General features: G+C 47.9%; 1 protein-coding gene across 1 annotated transcript; it reads left to right on the forward strand.

The window, feature by feature from the left end:
• Nucleotides 1-8,305: 8,305 nt before the first annotated feature.
• On the forward strand, nucleotides 8,306-13,386 carry DPEP2 (dipeptidase 2). The gene is made up of 10 exons (XM_006860330.1): nucleotides 8,306-8,511; nucleotides 8,796-8,922; nucleotides 9,511-9,640; nucleotides 9,731-9,872; nucleotides 10,171-10,240; nucleotides 10,354-10,530; nucleotides 11,595-11,679; nucleotides 12,220-12,295; nucleotides 12,911-13,046; nucleotides 13,141-13,386. The coding sequence occupies exons 1-10, from the start codon at nucleotides 8,306-8,308 to the stop codon at nucleotides 13,384-13,386; spliced, it is 1,395 nt and encodes a 464-aa protein (XP_006860392.1).
• The last annotated feature ends 9,622 nt before the right edge of the window (nucleotides 13,387-23,008 follow it).

Raw genomic sequence — 23,008 nt, forward strand, 5'->3', positions numbered from 1 at the left:
TGGTAATTGCTATGAAAAAAAAGTCAAGCAGGATTAGAAGACAGAGTGATGAGGTACCCCAACATACAAGTAGTCAGGGAAGACAGAGATGGGGAGCCATGTGAAGAGCTGTGGGCAGAACATTTCTAGTGGAGAAAATATCAGGGAGTCCTGGTGTGGCGCTGCGGGTTAATGCACTGGACTGCAAGTTCTGTTCGAACCTCAGCATCAGTGGTTCAAGCTCACCAGCCACTCCTTGGAAACCCTATATAGGGTCACTGTGAGTCAGAACCGACTCAACAGCACTTAACAACAAGACCTTGAGGTGGGAATAGCCTGGTAGGTTCTAGGAGCTGCAAAAAGGCCAGTGTGATTATGGCGGAATGATTGAAAGAGAAGCATGAAACATGGTTAGAAAAGTTATCATGGGCCAGGACAACCTTGTCAGCCCAATGAGAAGCGTAGTTCTTGTTTTCTAAGTGTGATGAGAAACCATGGAAGGGATCTGAAACCATGGCAGGAATATGATCTGACTTAGATGTTAAGATCACCCTGTTCCATGGCAGTGAGGAGCTGGCTGTTACCATGGAGTAGCTCTCAGCCTGTGAGGAACTGGTCCTGAGAAGTGGGGATGGGGGAGCAGCCAGCAGAGAGTAAACTCACCTGGAAGGAGTTGTGGAAGATAAGAATTCCCCAACTCCCACACCAATTCCTACTAAGGATTTTAGGATTCCTGTTGTAAAGTGTTGTAAAGTTGGTTCCAATTCATAGTGATTGAGGGTTTCCGAGGAGCGGTTAATGGATTTCAACTGCCAACCTTGCAGTAAGTATTTCAGTGCTAATCCTACAGCACCACTACGAGACAAAGGACATGATTTTTTTTCCCCAAAATAAATTGCAAAGAAGAAAACGAAAAATAATCAGAATCGTATCTACATTATAATTTAAACAAATCAATTGAGAAAAATTAGGCAGACAGGAATATGTGAGCATGATATTTTATTAAGAAGTGAAAGTTAATGTGTTTATGATAATATGGTAGTTATAGCTATTAATAAGAGCTCTTATCTTTTAAAGATGTTGTATGTTGTTAAGTTGGTTCCTACTCATAATGACGCTGTATCGCAGGAGTGGGAAACCTTTTTTCTGCCAAAATTTATAACATCGTTCACAGGTCATGCAATATTATCTAATTAAAAATTAGCCAGCTACATTTGGTCAAACATTTAATTAACTCACCCCTGATGTGATGGCACTGCAGGATAATGCACAAGGTCAGTTTGAACCGCAAGGTCGGCAGTTCAAACCTCACTAGCCACTCTCAGAAACCCTATACAGGGTTGCTGTGAGCCATAACTGACTTGGCAGCACATAACAATACCAATGTGATGGCTGGAACTGTGGTTGCCTTGGCAGGGCCAGACCAAATGATTTCACCTTATGTGACCCATGGGTCAGATGTTCCCCACCCCTGCTACATAGAGTTTCCAAAAGTAGCTGGTGGGTTTGAACTGCTGACCTTGTGGTTACCAGTCCAGTGTTTTTAAAGATACATACGTAAATATTTATGGATGAAATATCTGCGATTTGTTTTTTCAAATATTCTGAAGAAGGGCATGGATGCAGGTATAAATGAAACAAGAAAGGTTATCAGTTGATAATTGGTAAAGCTGGGTAATAAGGGTTCAATACATTCTTCTATGTTCCAAATTTTCCCTAATAAAAATAAAAGCTGCTCAGCTCCAGACTGATGTTCAGGTAGGTTTGTAGTCAGTGAGGGCTCTGGTGATCAGCTTTATGGGTCAACTAGTTTGTGGAAACTTCTAGAAGCCAGGTAGAGGGGTGCTGGCTCCCCACAGAAAACAGGAAGCATGCAGAACCTTGAAGCAGGGTGTCTGGAACAGTGAGTTGTAGAAATCATGTCTGACAGGTCTCAGAAATGGCAGGCTAGACTAAGCAAAAGAGGCAGCAAGTCTGAACTTGAGGCTCATTGAGAAATCACATACTGGAAACAGATGTTTATTTGGCCAAGTCTGATGCCCACACCAGGTGCCCAGCCAGCTTATCTTTCCATGTTCAGCACATATGATCACTGGCTTGTCCCACCACTGTACTGCTCCTTCCCAGCAAAGGGCTAGCACCCCATGGGTGATTAGTAAAGGATGTCTAGACAAACAGGTAAGGAAATTGAGGCCTTTCCCAGTGAGAGTTGCAGAGGCTGGAAGTGGAGGGTTCTGAGGGTTCTGAGGATCCCATCTGATGGCCTGGAGTTAGTCTTCTACATGCCCCCTGTCCTCCCAGCCAGGTCCAGACAGGGCCACTCTCCCTACCACTGTTGGTTCCTCAAATGGCTTCCATGTGTCCCATGAATCCTTACTGAAAATAGGGCCAGTCCAACCCAATTCTGGTGAGCCTGGCAGTGATGAACAAACAGGTAAGGGAACATGGGCAGACTGGATGCACCTTACCAATACCTTGTAAACATTCTCTGCAAGCTCTGGTTTCAGGAGGAGCCCCCTCAGGGCCTGGAGCATCTAAAGAAAGGGAGCAAAAAGAGAGAGAGATTCTGGGTGGGTAGGGCCTGGGGTCCCAAAGAGCCTAGGACAACAAGAGGTTGAGTAAATTTTCCAACGCTCAATCTTGTCCCCACAAGCTGCCTCAAAACACCAGGACTCCCCTGCCCTGTGTTCTGGATTTGGACTTAATCTAGTCTCTGGGTAGAGGAGTGTAGAGGTCAGGAATGAGAACCTGGGGCAACTGCTTTCTATCTGGGTGGCCTTGGAGAACAGAAGTAGGAGCAACCCAAAAGCTGGAGGCCAGGAGACTTCAGAACCTGGAGGTTTCAGCTCCTGTTCCATCTGACAGCTCCTGGTTCAGTCAGCTAACCCTCAGTTTCCGAATCCACAGATGTGGCTGGTAAAAACCCTACCTTGTGAGGTGGTGTGAGGATTCAATGTCATATTGGTAGCCCAGTTCCAGGCACACAGAACTCTGGTTGTTCTGTGAGGTGAGGGAAAGCAGCAGCCTTCTGAACCTGCAACAAATGTGGTGATGGGCTGCAACATTGTGGTCATGGCAAGGTGTAACCATTAGGACTGATGTTAGAAGGAGGCAGATGAAGGCTAAATCCTAGCAAAACCTGAACCTGAGCTAGCATCAAATTTTGCCCATTGTCACTATTTTAAGAGAGGGTAAGTCACCAGAGAGGGTTTGGATGTAGTTGTATCTCCATGACATGCCTCTCACCTGGCAATTGAGTAATACAATTCAGGGAGTGCTATCTGAATCCCAAGGACACCCTTCCTGGGTCCAATTGTTGCTCAACAAGCCCCTCTTAACGCCTGGGTTGACGGCACTACCTCGGAACTCAGACAACATGTGAGCCAAGCCCTGTGGGTCTCACGCCTGAGTTGCCAGAACATCTGGTTCCCAGAATCAGCCCAGTCAGACACTCCAAGCATACTAGGCCCTGTATGTGATGGCTCTAGAGACTGTGTACCAGATGACTGTGTATCAGATCCTCCTTTAAGGCCTGCAACCAGGCAGAAATGACTGCACGAGGGGCTCAGCCATGCTTTTGGAACCCCAGCCATCACATGTCTCCCGAGTGGAGCAGTTGGTGGAGAAGCAGTCAGTATAGAAGGGAAGGAAGGGATTGGGGAGAAAACGGGTTGGAAGCAGGAATCAGAGGCGTGTTAGTTGACACTGTATTCCTGGCAAGATAAACCAGGACTGCCTTTTGAGGAAGAAAATTGTGCTAGCTGTTCGTCATTTCAAGAAGTGTGGCCTTGGCTTTGTGACTGCAGGAGGCTGCCTTCTGGCTGTGGAGACTGTTGTTTTTTGAGATTTGACTGAGGTAGTCTGCCAGAAGAACACCACCCAAAAAAGAGTGGGAGCAGGATGAGTGTCCAGGACCAAGAAGCCCTGAATGGAAATGGCCATAATTTGGGTAATACCAGGTACTGAGTAATCCCCCATCTCCACCCTACCCCTGCACACTGAAGTGTGAAGTAGCCTATATGTAACTCTGGTGCAGCCTGACTTCTTAGGTCCCTCCATATTCTTACAGGACACTGGAGGTGGGTCAGCTCTGCCATGAGGATAAACTTATCCCTGAGAGAAGTTTCATTCTTCCACTGCCTCTTCCAGGTCTTTATGTATATAAACACTATGCAATCAAGATGTATTGCTCATTACTGGTGATTGGAATGCAAAAGTAGGGAGCAAAGAGGAGGGACCAGTAGTTGGAAAATTTGGACTTGGTGATAGAAATGATGCTGGAGAATGAATGATAGATTTCTGCAAGACAAATGATTTGTTTATTTCAAATACCTTCTTTAGACAGCATAATAGGTCCATAAATACATGGACCTCACCAGATGGAACACATAGAAATCAAATTGACTACATCTGTGGAAAGAAAAGATGGAAAAGCTCCATATCATCAGTGAAGACAAGGCCAGGGGCAGACTGTGGAACAGACCATCAATTACTGATATGCAAATTCAAATTAAAGCTAAAGAAAATGAAAACAAGTCTACGAGAGCCAAAATATGACCTTGAATTTATCCCACCTAAATTTGGAGATCATCTGAAGAACAGATTTGATGCATTAAACATATGTGGGTAATTCATGGGAAAAGCTGTCCATTCACCCACCCCTCCCTGGCAACAAGAGTTTCTGCCTCAACAGCCCCACCAATGGAAGCTGAAGACACAGCATGTGCCAAGGTCCTGTGGCTGTAGGCAGCTTGGCTGGTATTGGCCAGAATTTAAAGGACAAGGAGTTTGTGCTATTTGTTGAGCCTGGAAAGGTCAGTGGGAGCTGATTCCCCTGGACTTGAAAACCAAAGACAGGAGTTTGACTTATCCTAATATCAATGGGAGTCCTGGGGTGGCGCCTTGGGTTGGTTAATGCAAAGCCTTTTGAACTGCAAGGTCTGTGGTTTAAGCTCACCAGCTGCTCCTTGGAAACCCTATGCAGGGTCGCTATGGTTGGAATCAACTCGACTTGACAACAACTTGACAACGACAACAACAACAATATCAATGGGAAGCCAGTGGGATGGTATTAGTTTTTTGAAAAGAGGGAAATGGAGGCGAGTAGACTAGGAGGATATGTGAGAGTTGTGAGGATGGCCTATAAAGGGTTAGAAGTTGTGGGGAGGAGAGGAGACATGCCTGGGAGGTGTTTGGAGGTTGGGCCAACAGGATTTAGAGATGCTGTAGGTGGGGAGGGGGTAAAGAGGTAGAAGCATCTGGCCTGACTTTCAGGCTGAAGCCAGGCCCGGAGCTTTCTTGCCTTCACCTGTTTCTACTTTTGCCAACTGCCAATACCTAGATAACTTGTCATCCATAGCCTTTGCCCCAAAATTGTCCCTGCATCCAGATCTGTGTCGTTGATAGTGGGAGCTCCTAAAGGGAAAGGCTTGACTCATCTCTTCAATGCTTGTGTCCCCTGTAAGAAAAAGGGCACAGGGATGGCTTCTAGAGAGGAAGTTTTGTTGTTGTTGTTGTTAAGTGCTGTTGAGTCGGTTCCAACTCATAGCAACACAATATAGAGTTTCCAAGGAGTAGCTGGTGGGTTTGAAGAAGAAAAACCAACCACATTGCTATCAAGCTGATTCTGGCTCATAGTGACCCTATAGAGTAGAACTGCCTCGGAGTTTCAAGGTTTGAACCATAAGGTTGACAGTTCAAAGACACCAGCTGCTCCTTGGAAATACTATACAGGGTCGCTATGAGTTAGAACCAACTCAACAGAACTTAACAACAATCTATGGAAATAGACTGCCACATCTTTCTCCTGATGAGTGGCTGGTGGATTCAAACCACTAATCTTTTGGTTAGCAGCCCAGCACTTAACCATGGCACCACCAGAGATTCTTTGTAGAAAATTCTACAACCAGCTTTCCACTTGGGCATGAGGATCCTGAGTGTGTCAGAGTCTGAACGTTATACCATGAAGCCTTGGTCAGCAATATTAGCCTGTTTGACAAAGTTGGATGTTGTGGACAATCATGCTACCTGGCCAGTACTCTCCAGAGATATTCCCACCTTTGCTGGTGCAGTTGAGCCTGTCACTGCTGGTTTCATTTTTCCTGTGACTTTAGGTATTAGACATCTGGCCCTTGGAGAAAAGCTCAAAAATCAACATTCTTCTGACCTACTTCTCTATGAGCAGCTGCTATTTATTTGTTGGGACTTCCTGCCCACCTCTTCCCCATTCTATAACCCCTCCTACTTCCTGGGGGCTATCTAGAGTGAAACAGGCATGCTAAATCCTTATCCTTGCCCTGGAGACAGCGTACCCAAGAGCTTCTTGCCTTTCTCTCCACTTGGCTGCGCTGGTGGGTGTAGGGGACTACTGTAGTAGTATAGTGGGCTTGGGGGTGTGGGGGGGGGGGTAGGGAGCCAGCTCCAGGTTGGGCCTCCTGACCCACTTTGGGCAGGGACAAACCTGTTTCTGCTGTTTTCTGAGGCAGAGTCCTAGGGGACTCACACTCCACTTTGAGTCCACTTAGAAACAGTCGCAAGTCCTGATGTGACACTGTGAGATAAAACACTGGACCCTAAGTTCAGTTTGATCCACAAGGCCAGTGGTTCAGACTCACTAGCTGCTCCTCAGAAACCCCATACAGGGTCACTATGAGTCAAAACCCGATTCCATGGCCCTTAACAACAACAAAGAGACACTCTTGTTGGATGCAGGAGATGACCCACCTCCCACACAGTGCCATTGATTTTCCTTCCCCTTGGTTAGCAGGCACTATCAACACAAAGCATACAACCCCTCAGATCCACCAGGCTGGGAATCCCGTTCCCTCCTGGTAACTCAGCACTCCCAGTCCCTTTGCAAGAGATCTGCTCTTTTCATTTTGGGGAGCTGCTTCTCAGGTCATACCCATGTAACCCATGTACTCCTTAGCTCAGTCACCTGAGAAAGCCTCCAGAGTGGGGAACAGCAGGTACCAAGATTCAGGACAGAACTTTGAGAGGCTAAGGGGCTATGGGGAGTAGGAAGAGGCCACTAAGGATGAAGGAGTTGGGGCCACTTGGGGAGATTCCAGAGTTCCCAGCAATGTGTGTGGTGGGTGAGGAGGGGAGGTTTCTGGAGAATGCAGATAGAGTAAGGGCTATCAGCCAAGAATGGGGTGGGGCCTACCCAGCAAGGAAAGGAACTCAGCCCTAGACTTTTCTGCTAGAGCAAAAGTCCTGAGAGGTGGATGTAGCTGCAGAAGCCCTTTGCCAGGACTTTACCCACCTGCTAGGGCTTCTGACCAACCAGGGCTTCCACCTTGAGGTAGGTGTTATCCTGGCCAGCAGGTAAGCCAGCAGCTCTAGGAAAAATGTGCTAGGGAGTGGGGGTCTTTTTTGCTTGGGACATAACTTCATTTCTTTCCCTCTAAACAGTCCAGGAGTCCTGGTGTGGTGTTGTAGGGTAACTGGGCTGCTAACCCCATGGTTGGTGGTTCAAACCCACCAGGCACTCCTTGGAAATCCTATAGAGGGTTACTATGTGTGGGAACCGACTTGATGGCACATAACAATAAAAATAGCCCAGATGTCTGAGTTTCTGCTTTGTAGAGTAAATGTTCTCTGACCTTCTCCAGGTGCTCTGTTTATGTCCCAAATGTCCCTGTAAAGATGAAACATCTCCTTGGCAGAGCAGCGCTCTTTACTGAGACTTAATGCTCCTCACTGGTCCCAGGTTCTGGCTTGAGTCCCCAAGGGATGGACATTTGCCATGGGGAGCGAGTAGTCTGGGTATCCAGTCACATGGCTGGGGTAGATAGCCCGTCATGATTCCAGAGTCAATAAGTTTAGCTCCAGTTCCCAGAGATATCTCTTACGCCACCCCCTTATCCCCATGTAGCCCAGACACTTGGACCATAGACACCTGCTGGCTGCCCACTGACTGTCCCCGGCAGCTGCAGGCAGACAATTGACACAATGTATTCTGGAAGAACACGCTGGGGGGCGGGGGGGGGCGGGGGGAGGAGGGGTAAGGTAGGGGAAAGGAACCACCCGGTGAGTGGCGGGGACAGGATCTGGGGCAGAGGGACTGAACCACCGAAGCGAGTGAATACACACAGCCCATCCCCCAAGCTCTCCCTCCCTGCCTTAGGCGGGAGGGCTGTGCTGCCCCCTGGCGGTAGCTTGGCTGGCTGGTGTCCCGTCTATTGAGCAGCCCAGCCCCTTTCAAGCTGTTCGAGTAGGTCTCCTCAGTCAAGGGTTAGGACACCAATGTTGCCCTCTGCTCTTCGCCTGCCCCTTTCAGGGTCTCACAGCAAGGCCCTCTCTTGCCAGCCAGGCCTTGTGTAGCATGCCTCCCGCAGGCCTCGAGGGTTCCTGCGCCCTCCGAGGGATCTATGTGCTGCTCCTGTTGCCTCTGCTGCTGCCCCCTGCACCCATAACCTGCACCCCGACGGGCAAGTCAGGCGTCCTGACTACACCTCTGGGCTCCGGCAGTGCTCCTGGCCTTCAAGAACGAGCCCGCGCCCTGATGCAGGCCTTCCGGCTCGTGGATGGGTAAGTAGGGGTAAGTGGGAGTGCAGGTGAGGACTGAAGGTCCCTTAGGCAGGGGAAGGAGCTATGAGCTGCAGACAGTGAAGAAACACCCTCCACCATCCCCAGGTGCCCTCTCCCTATCTCACCTCCTCTGTCACCCCCTTATTGGAAGGCTTCTTCTACCCCTGGTCTGTATGGAGGAGCCCTCAACAGACCCAGTCCTTGTGACACGTCCTACCTCACTTGGAGTCCTAAGAGGCCCCACTTCACGCCCCTAAGCTGATCCTGCCTTGACATTCCTCCAGCCACAACGACCTGCCTTTGATCCTGAGGAAATTTTACCAGAACAGGCTACAGGATGTTAACCTGCGCGATTTCAGCCGTGGCCAGACCAGTCTGAACAGACTTAGAGACGGCCTTGTGGGTGCCCAGGTACCACAGGGACATATAGGGCACCATGATGTGATAGCTGGGGTGTAGAGGGGAGTGAATCCAGAGACCCACAAGACCACAACAGGTTGTTATGTACCATTCAGTCAGTCCAGACTCATAACAATCCCATGTAGTGTTTCCTAAGGAGTAACTGGTCCATTGACCTTTCGGTTAGCACTCCAGTGCTTATCCTACAGCATCAATTTTTGTTATAAACTGTCATTGAGTTGGTTCAGTTCTGACTCATAGCAACCCTGTATAGAGTTTCCAAGGAGCTACTTGTGAGTTTGAACTATAACCTTGTGGTTCAAACCAACCTTGTGGTCCAGTGCTTATCCTACAGTGCCACACCAGGACTCCACAACTTCAATAATGACATGTAAACTCAGTTATCACAATGACACAAAAAGTGCCAAGACATGGATCGAGGGGAAGGTGGCTGCTGGGACTAGAGGGGGCCATTGAGGCAGTTATCAAGGTACCACAGAACAAGCAGCAATTGACATGTGACCTTTATGCTGGCTATGGAGTCCAGGGAGTGCAAGGAGCCTCCTCCCTGCCCAAGCCCACCCCTAGCCTTCTTTCCAGTTCTGGTCAGCCTACGTCCCGTGCCAGACCCAAGGACGGGATGCTGTTCGCCTCACCCTGGAGCAGATTGACCTCATCCACCGCATGTGTACCTCCTATTCTGAGCTGGAGCTCGTGACCTCTTTTAAAGGTAGGTGGACTGCTGGCGGGGGTGGTGGTGAAGGACTTGACTGAGTTCCTGACACCCCAGAAAGTGATCAACTCACTTACCTGCCCCCAGCTCTGAACACCACCCACAAACTGGCCTGCCTCATTGGTGTGGAGGGCGGCCACTCACTCGACAGTAGCCTTTCCGTCTTGCGGACCTTTTATGTGTTGGGAGTGCGCTACCTGACACTCACCCACACCTGCAACACCCCCTGGTAAGCACAGTGCTGTTGATGTGGGCCCACTGAGGCAGGAATCTGTCTGAGGTCACACTGAGGGCTCAGGCCAAGGTTCCTCCCAGGGATGTGGTAGATACTCACTGGGGAAGTGGGAGCTGGGGTCTACATGGTGAGACCATTCTTAGCAGGTACCTTTGAATTACTAGGCACAGCCTAGCCTGGGTCTCTGCTCTTGCTCCAGGGGTTACAGAGATAGAGGGTTCTGGCAAGGCCTCTAGGCTCTTGTGGCCAGGGTGTGGTCATGTAATCAGACTGTGTCTTGGTCATTCTGCAGGGCAGAGAGCTCGACTAAGGGCCTCCACCGCTTCTACAACAATGTCAGTGGATTGACCAGCTTTGGTGAGGTGAGGACCCTGGTTCTATACCCTACCTCACATGAGCACACACACCCACTTGTCCCCTACAGATATATGCACACATGTGCACCCCTGAGACCCTCCCCAACCTGTCACTGCAGAAGGTGGTGGCAGAAATGAATCGCCTGGGCATGATGGTGGACTTGTCCCACGTCTCTGACAGTGTGGCACGGCGGGTCCTGGAAGTGTCTTCGGCACCTGTGATCTTCTCCCACTCAGCTGCCCGGGGTGTGTGCGAAAGCCCTCGAAACATTCCTGATGACATTCTGCAACTGCTAGTAAGAGACTTTCCTGCCACTCTACAAAAATGTGGTACCAACCATACCCCCACAACCCTCTCTACTCAACTAGGTTCCATAATTCATTGCAATGGCCACACAAACCTCAGACACTATACTTAGTTAAGACGCTTTTTAGGGAAATGAACAGGTTACAATACAGGATCAGGAAATGCTCAGTTCTAGGCAGCTTCTCACAAATGCCCATAGGACACACCATTCTACCATAAGCCTCAGCCTGAAAACTCTCAAACTCCCTCTCTGTGGGTCAGCAAACTTAGCTCCCCCATTTAAGCACCTTGAGGCGCACCACTCTATAAGCAAGCCTCTTGCCTGAAGTCATTCAGCTTTACTTGCTCTGTGGCCTGGGAAGTCCCCTGCTCTGTCTTGTGCTCTGGCTCTTGGCTGCTGGTCCTCTGCCACTCCTTTAGTGTCACAGCTTTCTACTTCCTGGGTCAACGCAGTTCAATGTGCAGGGAGCTTTGGGTCCAAAAGATGCATTCCGTTCCTGGCTCTTTGATACTAGTGAAATCTCCCCCTTCCTGCATCAGAGATGGTTCCAGGTTTTTACAATTACAGTTAACTGTTAAAACATTCACAACTGAATCATATAATCCTGTCAGTATCTTCTCCCACCTTCTCTTAGCCAGACCAGTCAGGGCAAACATGTTTGATGGAATTACAAAGACTTAAGGTAGAAGAGAAATATTAAATAATTCACTACAACACACCCTCAAATTCAAAGCAAGAGGTTCAAATCACAAAGCCTGATCCCCTGTTTCTTCATTTTTCTCAAACAGGAAGCAGAATACCTTATGCCCTATAAACCCATAACCCACAAACTCTAAACTCTTGAACCCAGAGATGCTAAGTGGTAAACACTCCCCTCCTTTTAAACCTGGGGCCTAGACACCACCACCCAAACCAGGGTCGAAACTTCTGCGTTCACACAAACTCAGACAAGTGAAGTCTCCTCTGTCGGTCAAAGTCAGGGTTGAAATATCCTCCTCCCAGGGACCCAGATGAGGGGGCCAAGCTGAGTGTCCATTTGTCTGCCCTTACAGAAGAAGAATGGTGGCATCGTGATGGTGTCCTTGTCCATGGGAGTGATTCAGTGCAACCAGTTAGCCAATGTGTCCACTGTGGCAGGTGAGCTCCAATTTGAACTCTGAACAGCTCTGACTTGGACCTGAAGCCCTAGGGGGCCTCAGGACTGCCTCAGCAATTTGACTGACCCATAGGCAGTAGGCAAAACTCCCCCAAATCCAATGATGGGCAGCACACAGCACTTTGGGGCCACAGAGTTGGTGCTGTAATATCTGTGGAAGCCTGTATGCTGACTGCATGTTCTTCTGTAGAGTGGCCTGCCAGGTCTTTGCCAATTGCATTTTGTTCCTCTCTTATCCTCTGTACCCATGAAGAGGGTACCCCACCAGGTTCTTAAGGGGAATGAAAGGACCTGGATGGGAATGTCCCAGAGGGGTGGCTCTGGAGTGTACACCAAACCTGAAATCCAATCTAGAGCCAGCTAGGATCCGTTTAGGTTAGACCTCATGGGCCTCAAGTGGCCACAATATGCCATGAAAGACCTGGCCTATAGTCTGCAAGAAGGAGGGGCTCAGCAGGGTCAAGTCCAGTCCCCACCCCAACGCTACCCAGGAAACCCCACACTGCTCTCTATCCCTCCAGATCACTTTGACCACATCAGGACAGTCATTGGATCCAAGTTCATTGGGATTGGTAGTGATTATGATGGGGCTGGCAAGTGAGTGCTTCCTTGTTGTTTGTCTGGAGCTGTGTGTACAACCATATGGTCTTCAATGTCACCATGCCACCTGCACCATGGTCTTTGTGACCTTCAGACCTTAGTTACAGCCTTGAGTCTGCTGGTCCACCTGGCATCTCTCCACATCTAGGGTCGATTATCTGGCCTCTCCCTGTGGTCCAGTGGCCCCATACCAGGTCATCATGTTTGACTACCCCCAGTCCCAGCAGATTCACATTCTCCAAGCTGACTGTCTGCAAGGTCTCTGTGGGTTGAGTTTCTGCCCTATCTGTAGCCAGGCCTGCACATTCAAAGTTCAACTTAAGAAGCTTTTCTTATTCTTGTTAATGGAGGAAAAAATTCACATTCAGTTAAAGACGTAGAGAGAGCTTAATAATGTAATTCAATGAGTTTTGACAAATATTTAAGGAGGTTTTTCAAGGCCACCTTCTGAAGGATAAAGAACACAGTGAATCATTTACTGCCTCCGAGTCCCAATTTCCCTTATCTGACCAGAGCTGGGGTTCAGTGGGCCCTGAGCACATAGGTCTATGGTTCTGGGTCAGAGCTGGCCAGGAGACCAGGGCTGAGACCCGATGGCTGCTGACCTGACAGGTTCCCTCAGGGGCTGGAGGATGTGTCCAAATACCCTGTGCTGATAGAAGAGCTGCTGAGACGTGGTTGGAGTGAGGAGGAACTTTGGCATGTCCTTAGAGGAAACCTGCTGAGGGTCTTTAGACAGGTGGAACAGGTATGCTGGGCTGGGCAAAAGGGTAGCTCAGGGATAAGAGCAGGTGCATGGGGCAGAGCTGTAGGAGTTACTGACTGCTGACTGTCCCCTCCAGGTACGGGAGAAAAGCATGGGGCAAACTCCATTGGAGGATGAGATCCCAGATGAGCAACTGGCCAGTTCTTGCCGCTCTGTCCTCTCACGTCTGTACCAGACACAGTACCTGGATCCAGACCAGAAAACCACTTTGTCATCCAAGTGGTCACTCCCAAGTTTCTCTCCCCACATGGGCCCACACCTCACAGGGCTTGCTGCCTTCCCTGTCTTCATCCAGTGGCTCTGCCAGATGTCACAATGGTAGCCTTAGACACCTCAACAAACTGTCCCCCAGTTGTACCGGCACAACTATTTCCAGAAAATAAACTTTTTAGACATGGAAGCAGGCATGAGAGTCCTCTGCAGTGAGAATGGGGTTCAGTGGCGCAGACACCCAATGCTGGTGGTTTAGTAGGAGACTGTGAAGTCTCACAAACACAATCTTGATTGCAAAAATTCAGAGACATGCAAAGCTGGAGACTTGGGCCAAGTGCCAAAACTAGAGTAGCACAGACAGAAACAGACAACAGGAAAGACACCCCTCTTTCTGCCGTCACCTTTCAATTTCCCTCTCACAACTCCTACTGGCAGAAGCTAGCTGGTAAAGGCATATCTGGGAAGTATGGTTTCAAGACTCTGAGCCCCAATGTCACAGGGGACAGAGCAGGGGACAGAAGGATGGATCTGGAATTGAGAGAATTGTGTCATAAATACAATTACTGACCTAATTCTGATTCATGGTTTCTCCCAGGTTGTGTCCCTTTGTGTTCCAGTTCATAGCTAGGGATGGTCACCAGGTTCCTCTCTTACCTGAGTGGACCCTGGACACGAAACCCTCTTTCCCTAGTTCCATCACACCCACATGGGAAGAAACAGCCGCAAAGGACAGGCTCATCTCTTTGGATCCCCAACCTCCCTGGATCCTCTCTGAGTAATTCTTCAATATCTCGTTAACACTCTGACACCTTCAAGAAGATGCTTTATGTGAGGCAGGACTTCAAAAAGTTCATGAAAATTTTACGTTATCTTTCAGTTCCATTTTTCCATGAACTTCTTGAATTCCACGGCACATAACCACCACCACCATATATACTCTTTTTTTTTTTTCTTATATACACAAAAATACTCAGGACTATATACTCATTTAAACTACCAGCTGTTCTGCAGGAGAAAGATGAGCCTTTCTGCTCCCATAAAGATTTACAGCCTCGGAAACCCTGTGCAGGGTTGCTATGGGTTAGAACTGACTCGATGGCACTTAACAACAACAAACAACAAAAGGGCACATCCTGCAAACCAACCTCCTGGCCATCAGCACACAGCCTTTCTCTTTCCATGAGTCTAGAGTTCTCAGCTGCTCTATCCATGTCATCACCTCTGCCTCCATCTCTGGTGTCACTGCTTCTCTGGTTAGGACCCCATGTTCCCATTTATACTCTTCTCTCTTGATGGTCCTAGGGTCCTCTGTTCTGGGATGTAAAATTAACACCTCCCCCCTTTATGTTACAAAACTTCTACCTTTATTGTTATGACCATCGCAATTAGTTATGATAAAAATTACTCACTATTGAATCAAAAGAGTCCTATCCCCATCTCCTTTCACCAGACTCACAAGACTCCTTTCACAAGATGAAAACTATTCACTGGGGATTCTACCTCCCCCACACGATCTGAAACTAAACTCCCTCTTGAAAATTTGTAAGTTAGCCACTTCACTTTGTGCTTTTATAGATAGCCATTTTAGGTAGCAAATGTCTAATTTGCCCATACCTATCAACCTGGTGTGGCCCTGTGGGTTAATGCACTAGACTGCAAAGTTATTTGAACTGCAAGGTCAGTGGTTCAAGCTCACCAGCTGCTCCTCATAAACCCTATACAGGGTTGCTATGAGTCAGAACCGACTTGACAGCACTTAACAACAACAATCAACCCTGTATACTAAGGGGACACAGACAGGCTTGATCCTTGAGGCTGGTTACAAATCGGGCTGCTAACCTCAGGGTCAGCTGTTTGAAACTACCAGCTATTCCGTGGGAGAAAGATGAAACTTTCTGCTCCCGTAAAGATTTACAGCCTTGGAAACCCTGTACAGGATCACTATGAGTTGGAACTGACTCCACGGCACATAACAACAACAAAAACATCCATAAGTATAGGTCAAGTTCATCAAATTGTAGCAATGTTTATGTATTACTTTGATAATATTTTGTTGTGAAAAGTTAAGAAAAGGTTTTCTTGATAAAAGAAATATTCTAGGATGGTTATGGAGGGGAGGGAAAATTATTCACAGGCTGGAAGGGTAGACATGTATTAACATGGGTGACGGGGCAGGCAATATACAACAAGAGGGGTTTGCAAAGGAATGATGAAGGTAGCAGGAGACATGGGGAGGAATGCAGGAGTTAAAGTGAATAGCGGTAAATGCTGTTAACTGATGGTACATGGAGAGGATTGCAATCTTTTTAATGAATCAGAGTAGATGATTTATTGAATGTAAATTTGTTCAATGAACTGACCTTCACTTAATTCAAAATTAAAGGGTTTTTAAAAAATTAAATTCAAACATTCTGCCCTCTCCTTTCCCCTGAGATGAAATAGGAAACAGCTGTAAGTGCAATGCTTTCGTACTCTGATAAACTGCCGACCAGGTGTCATTCACTATATTGTTCAATATCACTTACATGAAAGACACATGGCAGAATCTACTCAGATTTCTAAAAGACCAGAATAAACCTCTTCTTGCTCTCTTTTTGCCTTTCCTGAGTGGGCAAACGCTGAAGGCAAATGGTTCTTAACCCCAACACACAAAGGAGGAGATAGAGAGAGGATAGTGGTCACTGGGAGGCCAAGGCCCTTCTCCAGGGACCCTAAAGGGGAGGCCTGTTTGTCTGAGTGCCCAGGTGGGAAAATAGCAGACAGATGCAGAAGAGGGGCAATTAATATTTCAGCTTGACAAGACTAGTCTAGACTCAGGCAAGTGAGGTGCAGCTCCATACAGGTCTGAGATCAGCTTCCCCTGCACCTGGCTTTCTCCACAGAAAATTATTATTATTATTATTTTAATATGGCCAGCCTAGAGACCACCTTGTCTCAGGAGGATTCTTGTCCCACCTACTCTATACCTGGAGGCTCCTCTGGCTTCTTCCCCAAACATAGTTATTCTGCTCAAACTAGATTACCAACTGAGCTACTAGCCAACCAGGGATGCTCTCGCCATCTCCCTGTGAGATCCAAACCCCATCCCCTCTCATGTCTCAGCTAGTCCTGGTGTGGCGCTGTGGGTTAATGCGCTATACTGCAAAGTCGGTTTGAACTACAAGGTTGGTGGTTCAAGCTCAACAGTCGCTCCTTGGAAACCCTCTAGAGGGTCGCTATGGGTCAAACTGACTCAACGGCTCTTAACAACAACAAGCTTAGCTTTGGCACCTTCACTAAACCTCTTCTACCCCATTCAGTTCAGCCCTCATTCATGCCACCCATGACTCCCCTCAGCCAGGATGGTCATACTACAGAAAGGGCTGATATAACATGACCAGTGAGTAGTTAATCCCTTCCCAGTGAGTAGTTAATCCCTTCCCAAGATGGCTACCATTAACACTTAATATCCAGACTCCTCTAGGGCCTTTACCTGTGTGTATAAATGTACAGAAACAAAATGCAATCCTAGATGTGAAAACTAGATACTCTCCTTCCATAAATATTGTTCTGAAATTTCATTTTTCATCTAGCAAGGGCTTTCTTTCTGGTAGTCAAAAAATATATACCTAATTCACTCTTCAAAATCAGGACTGGAATTTCATGGACTATTTGGAGAAGAGGAGAACATTTTGCAGCTAAACCCTAACTAGTCAAATCTGGCTAGGGAGTGAGATATGGAAGATCCTTCTATGCACACACGTTTCTCCTTTCTCTCTAGTCCAGGCCCACAGAACAGGGTCAGGGTCAGAGGGAGGAGTCCAACGTGGGAGGTAAGCGGACTGAGGAACCGGTAGATCCTTGCCAGGCCCCAGGGGCGCTCTTCAGGCTGAGGATGAAAGGGTAATGCTGCCCCCTGGTGGCATGCTGTGTGGCGTTGCTGCTCCTTGCTAGTCCTTTGCAGCGCCCTGTGATTCCAATCCCGCTGAATCGCCTGATTCCAGAGTAGAGACCTCATTGTAGCAATCTGATTTTCGCCTGCCTGGGACTCCCCAGGCCCACATGCTTCAAGGGTCCTTGCAACGTCTACTGTTCCTGCTGTTGCTGCCTCTGGTGCACATAACCTGCGCCCTGACTCTGCCCGGTGCCCCCAGAGCCTAAACCACGCTCCGTGTAACCAGAGCCTCCGATTTAAGAGAGCGTGTGCGGGCCTTGATGCGGATCTTTCCACTGGTGGATGAGTGCGAAAGTTCAATGATGGGGCCTGTGAGGGCTGAAGGCAACCCTGGAGAGGGGAGGGCCCCTGATTATGTAGGACTAGTGAGGAAACTTCCTCACACCACCCCTTAGCAGGCTCACTTCTCCAACACCCGTGACTGCCTTCTTTCTCCCCCACAACTACCCCATCCCTGATGGGATCCTCCCTTCAAGCCTTGTCTCAGGAGATCTCCCTACAGTCTGAGTGAGGGGTGTGTGACCTGGGAGAACAGACATGGACCTGGTGACATGTCTTGCTTGACCTGGAAGATGCCAATGTCCTCACTCAACCCTGTCTTGACAGCCTTCTAGTCACAACGACTTGCTTTTGGCCCAGCTTTTCCAGAACAAGCTACAGGATGTTAATCTGCACAATTTCAGTGGTGGTCAGACCAGCTTGAACAGGCTTAGGGATGGCCTTGTAGGCTGCCAGGTACCACAGAGATACACAATGTGTCAGGATATGGCTGCTGGGAAATGTAGGGGCCACATAAATCTTGGTGGGCCAGCCCCTGGTACTACAGGGTACATGATGTACCATGAGGTTACTGCTGGGAAGTGGGAAAGACCTTGGAGACCAAGGCAAGCCAGCCATATAATCATTTAGGTTGTATGGAGGCATACAGAAAGTACAGAAAAATCCCCTGGTGAGTGTGGGGACTGCTGGAACTGCAAAGGACATTAAAGACATGGTGGGTGGCCTTGGAGTGTTCAGATAGTACAGGAGCAAACAGCAGGCTTAGCGACTGGGAACAAGCTTAATAGGCATCAAGGTACCATGGGGTCATGCAGTGCCTAACTTGAAGCAGACCTCCCAAGAACCCAGGGGGAGTAGATAAGAGCTCTTTGGTGCCACCCAGTTTGGGGCCCACAGAATTGATACTGATGGGTGTGGAAGGGAAGCTGAACACAAGGGCCAGGTGTTGACAGTCTGCATCTCTGGCAAGGTACCCAGAGGGAGCTTTGGACTGCTTTAGACTCAGGCCTCAACCTCTAGGTCTTATTTTTGCTCCCAGTCCTTGAACCTCTCTCATCCTATCTCTGGACAGTACTCCAGTAAACTCTCAAGGTACCCAAAAGCAGGATGGCTCTTGGGCAGGAAAAGACCCAAAGGGACAACACAGGTTTACTCCAGGTCTAGAGCTCAACCTGTGTCTACTTTAGAGGCCATGACTAATCTCTCTGGAGAAAGGTGTCAAGCCTAGAGTGCTATGGGCAAGGGAATTGCTTCCCCATACCAGCGCTGGTCCCAGGGTCTAACTCCAGCCTTGTGCTACCCATTCTAGATCATTTCAACTACATCAGGGCAGCCATTGGATCTGAGTTCATCAGGATTAGTGGAAATTATGACGGGTCTAGCTGGTGAGTATTTCCCTGGGTTATATCTTAGGCTAGGATACAGCTGGGAAACCTTTAGTCTCAGTTTCCATCCTGTGGTCCTCCCATCCTCAGGTCTCTGGTCTTCCAGCCAACCTGATATCTCCCATTCCCAGAGCCTGTTTCCAGAACTCTCCATGGGTCTCCTATGGCCCAGTGGTAGACCCACACCAGGTCATCACATTTGCTAAGTACTGCTCCCCTCCCAGGCACAGTTCATCTGCCCAGCACAAGCTTTTACTCCCTGACCATCAGACCTATTGTAGGTTGACCATCTAATCTGCCAGCAGAAGCTGCGAGAGCCCAGCTCTCAAGTTGTTCCCGAGGTTGCATTCAGTAGAGTGAAGAATGTGGCTTCACTAAGCCTTCAGTTCCCCAGATAGAGGGCTGGGACTGTCAGGATAATGGACCCAGGACACATTCAGTAGAAGACCTAGAACTAGACCAAAACCGAGGCCAAGGTCTCACAGCTGGCTAGTGGTGTCCACACAGATTCCCTCAAGCACCTCAAGCATACCTGGTGCCGATAGAGGAATTGCTGAGACGAGGCTGGAGCGAGGAAGAATCTCAGGGTATCCTTCGCAGAAACCTGCTGAGGGCCTTCAGACAGGTGGAACAGGTATGCTAGGCTGGTCAAAAGGATGGTCCAGTGGTTGGGAGCGGTGAGGAGTGGGCTGTGGGAACCACTGACTGCTGACTTGTGCCCCCAGGTGAGAGAGGAAAACAGTGAGCAGAATCCTGTGGAGGATGAGTTTCCAGACAGGCTACTGGGCATGTCCTGCCACTCCCGCCTCCTGCCTCAGCCTCAGCCTCATCCTCATCACTGGAGTTGAGCAAGTGGCCAAGTAGTCATGACCTCCAGAGGCCCTCAAAAGCCTCCCACCTCTTATCCAGGGTCTAGTGGCTGCTCCCACCTTCTCAGTCCTCATCCTATAGCTCTGGTGACCTGGTCACTGTGGCAGTCACAGACTCCCTAGTCATCCATGCACAAGAATATGTTGAGAATAAACATTTCCACACAGAGCCAGGTGTCTGTGTCCTTCCTTCTTAATGGTCGGAGTGGTCTACTGGGCATAGTCTCTCAGTGCTCTTGGATAGTGAGGGGTCTTGTGGTCTAGCCCCAGCTTCTCAAGGTGGCTGGGGGGGGGGGGGGGGAAGGTGTTTACATTTGTTTGCATTTGCTCAGCGTTGACTTTCCCAGGAAGGGCAGAGGCATCTTATCAAGTGCTCAGCAAAGCCTCCAGCTCACAGAAGAGCCCACATGAGATCAATGTCAGTTCCATCATGGAGTGTGACAGGGAGTGGGTTCCCACTCTTCTTCTGAAAGGTTTACATTTGCTTTTTTGGTGCTTTTTTTTTTTTTTTTACTGTTTTATTATGAATTATGTGATAGCTTACTTGGGAGAACATTAGCTTTTCATTCATTCTATCGTTACATTGCCATGGTTACAGTCCCCTCCATACATCATCAACCTGCCACCTGGTTGTTAGCACACAGCCCCTCTCCCTCTCTGGGTCTAGAGTTCCAAAGCCACTCCATCTATCCACATCATAGTCTCTGCCTCCATCTCTGGCATCACTGTTTCTTTGGGTAGGGTCCTGCACTCCGCTCTTGTCCCTTGATGGTCCCAGGGGCCTCCGCTCCTGGCCTGAAAAGTCAACCACTTCCTTCCTTTTGCTACAAAACATCTACCTTTACATTTCCAACCCTCACCGTCAGTCCTGATACTAATTATTCACTATTGTACCACAAGAGTGCTATCCACATCTCCTTTCATCAGCCCCGCCCAGACAGATTGGATACTACCCAGTGGAGATTCTACCTTCCTCCACACCCTCTGGATCTAGGCTTCCTCTTGAAAGCTTGTAAGCCAATAACTTCTTGCCTTTGTAGCCCCCTCATTTTGGGTAGCCAATATCCATGTTGCCCATCCCTGTCTACCCTGTGTAGGGAGGGGGTGGGAATGATCCTCGCGGTAAAGATTTGTTCCCTCTTTTGAGATACTGCATCCATAGGTGTAGGCCAAGTTCATCAAATTGTATCAGATGACTCTTTTTTTCCTCTTCTTTCTTCTTCTAGTTAAGTTCTGATCATCCAGCCTTTGAAGCTAGGTCAAGTGGGTATTATTTGCAAGTGTGGGTGTTCTTGTGCATATGCCCTCTCTTCTTATCAGTGCATTTGCTTTTTAAAAGAAGTTGATACTGTTTATTAAGTAAAGGTAGCTTGTTTGTAACTGGCAGAGGAGAAAGCTTGTAAGGCTTTTAGTTTTTTCAGATGAAGTTCTCTGATTTTTTTACACTGATTTTAAGTGGAGGGGAAATTACCAAATCATTAAATTTAAAGAAAAGAAATACTGCTGAGTTGATGGCTCACTACAGACCCTTCTTTTATGACCTCATTTTTCTCTTTTCACAGAAGTAAGCCATAGCTGGGTCAAAGTTCCTTCCATGGGGATTAATATGAAATCACATGTCCATATATGTGCAGATTTATGTCTGAATTTTGTTCCATTTATCTGGGCTACAGGCAGCCTCTGTGTTATGACTGTCCAACTTACATACAACTCATAGTTAGGAACCAACCCCTATAAAGACTATTATTTAAAATTTTTGAGGTACAGACAATTGTTCCTAATAATAAATGGTTACTTCTTTGCAATACATAAATATATTATTATTATTGTATTACTATGTTAAATATGTTTTAGCTTTATTTGGACAAAAACAAAAAACAAGAAATACTGACCCATCACATACCACTAGTCTGTCAGTTTGTCATACTGTGGAGGCTTGCTTGGTGCTATGATCCTGGAAGCTACTTTAAATAACAGCAGGGTCAACCATGGTAGACAGGTTTCAGATGAACTTCCAGACAAAGACAGACTAGGAAGGAGAGATGGACTACTTCTGAAAATTTAGTCACTGAAAACCTTATGAATCGCAGTGAAACACTGACAGATAGCACCAGAATATTGACTCTTAAAACATGAGGACCCTGGGACCATCAAGGGAGAAGAATGGAGTGTGGGACCCTATCCAGAGAAGCAGCAACACCAGAGATGATGACATGAAGAGACAGAGTGGCTGGGGACTCTAGACTCAAGGAGGGAGAGGGGCTGTGTGCTGGTGACCTGGGGGCTGGCATACAGGGTATAACCTTTGGTTGTTTGAATGGTTATATATTCCTGAGTGCTTCAGTGTACATCCCCCCCCCAAAAAAAAAAAAGGGGGGGAGGGATTGGAAGGAAATGCTGTTGAATGATGATACACGGAGGGAATTATAATCATTGCAATGAAATGAAATAAGATAGGATAAATGTAAAGCTGATGCTCTCCCATGTAAACTGTCACTCAATTCACAATAAAAACTTCAAAAGAAAAGAGCAGCTCAATCTAGAGAACAAACAAGATGGCAGATCGGGTGGAAGTGCAGTAAGGAGCTCCGTCAGCAACAACACAGAACACCCGACCAGGAAGGCTCAGGGGGTGGTCCCAGAACTCTGAACCCCATATAAAAGAATATTTATAAGGTTGGAAGACTTACAGCTGGGGGAATTTGTGGAAGAAGCAAGAAATCCATTGCTTTCTAGTTCGGGACTCTCAGCTGCTCCAGGAGCCGCCATCTTGGGTGAGACCAAGCGGGAGAAGGATCCGAGCGGCCACAGACACCTGGCAGAACCGCAGAGATAAAAGTGCATTCTTTCCTTTGGTATCTGTTCATTGGTCCCTTGCTGTCTGCGCACCTCCATTCTGGTGACTATAGAGGTGCCTGAGCTAGTGGGCACCCTAGCCCCACACTCGGAGGGTTCTACGCATGCGCACAGATCTCCTCAAAATTTAAAGAGACAGTTTCCAATTAAAACCAAATGGGCACAGGTATCCCTGAACTGTTGATAACTAGAAAACAGGCCTGAACGGGGATTGTGGAGCAGGACAAGCAGACAAAAAAGGAAATAGGCTGAAAATTAAATCCCAAGTTAAGTCAAAACGACCAACAGTGACATCTTGAAATTTCTCAAGAAGAAGAGTGAAAAGGGAAGCCCATTTCCTGATCACATCTACCTGGAGGCAATCAGAAACATAAAAAATACCAAAATACACACTCATCTAAGTATTAA

The sequence above is a fragment of the Chrysochloris asiatica genome, unplaced genomic scaffold, assembly GCF_000296735.1.
Source record: "Chrysochloris asiatica unplaced genomic scaffold, ChrAsi1.0 scaffold00037, whole genome shotgun sequence".
Classification (NCBI taxonomy): domain Eukaryota; kingdom Metazoa; phylum Chordata; class Mammalia; order Afrosoricida; family Chrysochloridae; genus Chrysochloris; species Chrysochloris asiatica.